Source organism: Arachis ipaensis, chromosome B2, assembly GCF_059453495.1.
Source record: "Arachis ipaensis isolate K30076 ecotype BB chromosome B2, ASM5945349v1, whole genome shotgun sequence".
NCBI classification, from domain to species: domain Eukaryota; kingdom Viridiplantae; phylum Streptophyta; class Magnoliopsida; order Fabales; family Fabaceae; genus Arachis; species Arachis ipaensis.
In genome coordinates, this window is record NC_142437.1 from 86,550,032 (window position 1) to 86,553,755 (window position 3,724).

The 3,724-nt window shown below is 39.9% G+C and overlaps 1 protein-coding gene across 1 annotated transcript; it reads right to left on the bottom strand.

Annotated features, from left to right (window-relative positions):
* Nucleotides 1–2,235: 2,235 nt before the first annotated feature.
* Nucleotides 2,236–3,117, bottom strand: LOC107627323 (uncharacterized). Its single transcript, XM_016330167.1, has one exon. The coding sequence runs from the start codon at nt 3,115–3,117 to the stop codon at nt 2,236–2,238; it is 882 nt and encodes a 293-aa protein (XP_016185653.1).
* Between the last annotated feature and the right edge of the window lie 607 nt (nt 3,118–3,724).

Sequence of the window (3,724 nt, forward strand, 5' to 3'; positions counted from 1 at the left end):
TGGGTTGAAAGAGGCCTTGGTTGATTGCTCTTGAAGTTTGGAGAAGAACCAAAGTGAACCAATTGAACCGGGTTGGAGTTTTGCAAAAGTTGGAGCAAAAGTTAGGGTCTAACTTTTGGTCCAACTTTTCATATCAGCCAACATAACTTGCTGATACTCACGTTGGTGCAAAAGTTAGGGGTCTAACTTTTGTACCAACGTTGGCCTTCCTTGGTGCACTTGTGGCGCCAACGTTAGCCCAAAAGTTAGGGGCTAACGTTGGCGCAAACTTTTGCTCCTCCCCTTGTAGTTTTCATGTGCCAACGTTAGCCTCAAAGTTAGGGGCTAACGTTGGCGCAAACTTTTGGTGCCCGGGGAGTGTTTTTCTCATGCCAATGTTAGCCTCAAAGTTAGGGGCTAACGTTGGCGCAAACGTTTGGTGCCCAGGGGTGATTTTCATGTGCCAACGTTAGCCTCAAAGTTAGGGGCTAACGTTGGCGCAAACTTTTGGTACCCAGGGAGTGATTTTCAAGTTCCAACGTTAGCCCAAAAGTTAGGGGCTAACGTTGGGGCTAAATTTTCACCCAAAAGTTTGTGCAAAAGTTTGAGGCTAACTTTTGGTCCAGCTTTTTGCTTCCTGGTTCAATTTCACTTATTCCATTGTCTTCTCTTTACTCCTAGCTATTCCTTCTTGCTTCAACCTTTCTCCAAGCTTTCTTCACCTATCATTAATCAACCAAACACATCAAAGCTATGCTTAAAATCATGAGATATTCATTCTTTCATAATATGTGACAATTATAGTATAAAACCTCATGAAATAGCATGAATTCATACATGGTTGATTAAATCAAAGGAAACATGAAAATCTACCTAATTGGCTTGTTTGTAGCTCAAGAAAGTGCATAATTCTAATGAAAACAAAAGAAAAAGACTAGTTAAAATAGGCTAAGATGACTTGTCATCAGGGAGCTTATAGCATGGACGGCTTGCATGCATAGTTGAAGGTTGACAAGGATTGCTCCCCCATTGGATTCATGTGGTTCGGCCTCCAAGGGTTCAAAGCATGCAGATTTTGTTTCCCAAGAGAGCACGCTTCTCTAAGCACATGTGACCCTCATTTTTGCCTTGTCATGACCATGCTTGCTCCCTTTTCTTTGTCTCCTTCTCAATCTTCTTTGTCCTGTAAAATTAATTCAAAGCAATGGTAAGCATTGGAATAAATTTTGGTACGGTGGTGTGGTGATGAGTAACAAAGAAAGATAATTCTACATGTTCCTTATTTAAATGACTAATCATGCTTCTTAGATTTTGAACAAAGATTTGGTGGACACCAAACTTGTTCTCTGTTAAGGGATCTATGTAAAACTCAATGAGTATCTACCACAATTGGCACATTCATTATAAAGAACATTTTATTTCTTACTATGATACCATAAGCTAAAAAAAAATATGAAGCAATGTATGATCCATCTATTCATAAATTTGATCCTATGAACAAAAATGATTTTTCTGAAATTCTCTGCATATATAAACACCAAACTTAATGTTTGGCTATACACTCTATCAAAATGAGTAAGCATATATCCTAAGAAAGCTTGAGAAGCTATTTTGGAGTGCCTTCAGGCACACCAAACTTAGAAGTCTAGCATATGCTTCAAGACAATGTATGCGATTATCAAATATACTCATGAGAACTCAAATTCATGCTAGAAGGACCATTGATTATTGAAATTAAAACCAAAGCAAGAATATTAAATCATGGGTTGCCTCCCATGAAGCGCTCTTTTATTGTCACTAGCTTGACATTGGACCCCCATTAGGGTGGTTGATGATTGTGATGTCTTAGTTTGTCTCTTCTCACAGTAAGCTTCCTTCCAGTGCCTTGATGTTCAATCTCTGCATACTCCAGTGAGAGTATCCTATTGACAGTGTAGTAATAATCAGATTGTTGATTTGTCCCAAACTGCTGGTAAATTAGCTGCACTTTATCTCCCTTTGAAAATCCTTCAGTTGGGATCTTTTTATTTTTCCACCCTTTTGGACCCTTTTTCTTGTTTTTCTTCCCTTTTTTGGTGATTCTTTTCCTTTGACAGTGGGCTGTGTTTTGGAATCTGTCTTCTTAGTGGCTAACACCTCACTTCCTTCTTGCTTTCTCTCACTATTCTTTAGAGTCTCATTCTCCTTTTGTCCTGCTTTGCTGCTTGTCTCTTGCTCTGGAAGAGAATTAGTGAGTGTCTTGTTGGTTTCTTCCTTTCACTGCAAGTATTCTCTGCAATCCTTCATGCAGTTTTCCTTTTCATCATTATGCTGTGCTTCTGGAAAGACATTCAGAGTAATGCTTTCATCATGTACCATTAGGGTCAGCTCTCCTTGTTCAACACCTATGATGGCCCTTGCTGTGGCCAAGAAGGGTCTTCCCAAGATAATAGAGTCACTCCCTTCTTCTCCTAGATCCAGGATCACAAAGTCTGCTGGGAATATGAATGTCCCTACTTGGACCAGGAGATTTTCAATCACTCCTCTGGGAAATACCAATGATTTGTCCACGAGCTCTAGTGACATTTGTGTGGGCTTTACTTCCTCTATGCATAGCCTTCTCATCATAGAATAAGGAATTAGATTGATGCTTGCTCCTAAGTCACACAATGCTTTTTTGATGGTTATATTACCAATGGTGCAAGGTAAGAAGAAGCTCCCAAGGTCTTGAAGTTTTGGAGGGAGCCTTTTTTGGATCACTGCACTACATTCTTGTGTCAGAAGCACTGTTTCCTTCTCATGCCAGCTTCTCTTTTTGTTGATGAGTTCCTTCAGGAATTTAGCATATAGAGGCATCTTCTCTAATGCTTCAGCAAGTGGGATATTAATCTCCAGCTTCTTGAAGACCTCAAGGAACTTAAGGAATTGTTGATCCTTGAGTTCTTTTTGTAGCCTTTGAGGATATGGCAGAGGAAGTGTGTAAGCCTTTACAACCTTCCTCTGGTCTTGAGATGGTTCTTCCATTACTTGCTTCCCTTTCCTTAACTCTTGTGGTTGCTCATCTTTCTCTTTAAGCTTCTCTTGGTCTTTCTTGTTTGCTGTCACTTCTTCCTTGTTGCTGGCTTCATCTTTCTCAGCTGGCTTCTTGTCATTCTCCATAGGCTTCTTGTTGGTTTCTTTGTTATTCACCAATGTTCTTCCACTCCTCAGTTGGATTCTTCTTTAGGATTTGGAATGGTATCACTTGGGAGTGAGCTTGTTGGCCTTTCAATCACTACTTGCTTGGATAATTGCCCAATCTGCCTTTCTAAATTTTTCATTGAGGCTTCATAATTCTTGCTTGTCAGTTCCTGATGTTTCATCATCTTTTCCATCAGTATCTCTAAGTTCGAGATCCTTTGAGTATCTTGTGGTATTTGTGGCTGGTTGTGGGGTGTAGAAGGTGGATGATAGGTGTTTTGGTTAGTGGCTGGGTTATTGGGTGGATAATAGCTGGAATTTGGGTAGTTGTTTTGGGGTTTTCTGTATGGATTGTGATTAGTATTTTGCTGGTTGTGGTTGTTTGTGTTTCTTGAGTTATTCTGGTTTGAATTCTTCTGCCAGGGTTGCTGGTTTTGGTTGTGGTTATCTCCCCATCTTAGATTTGGATGGTTCTTCCAAGAGGGGTTGTATGTATCTCTATGGAATTTATTTTGGCTAGATCCTTAGTTGTGCATGTAGTTTACTTATTCCTGCTGCTGATCTTCACAATTTTCCTCATTTTGTC

Coding starts and splice junctions, on each gene's coding strand:
- LOC107627323 (XM_016330167.1), bottom strand. CDS start 3,117: ATGGAGAATGACAAGAAGCCAGCTGAGAAAGATGAAGCCAGCAACAAG.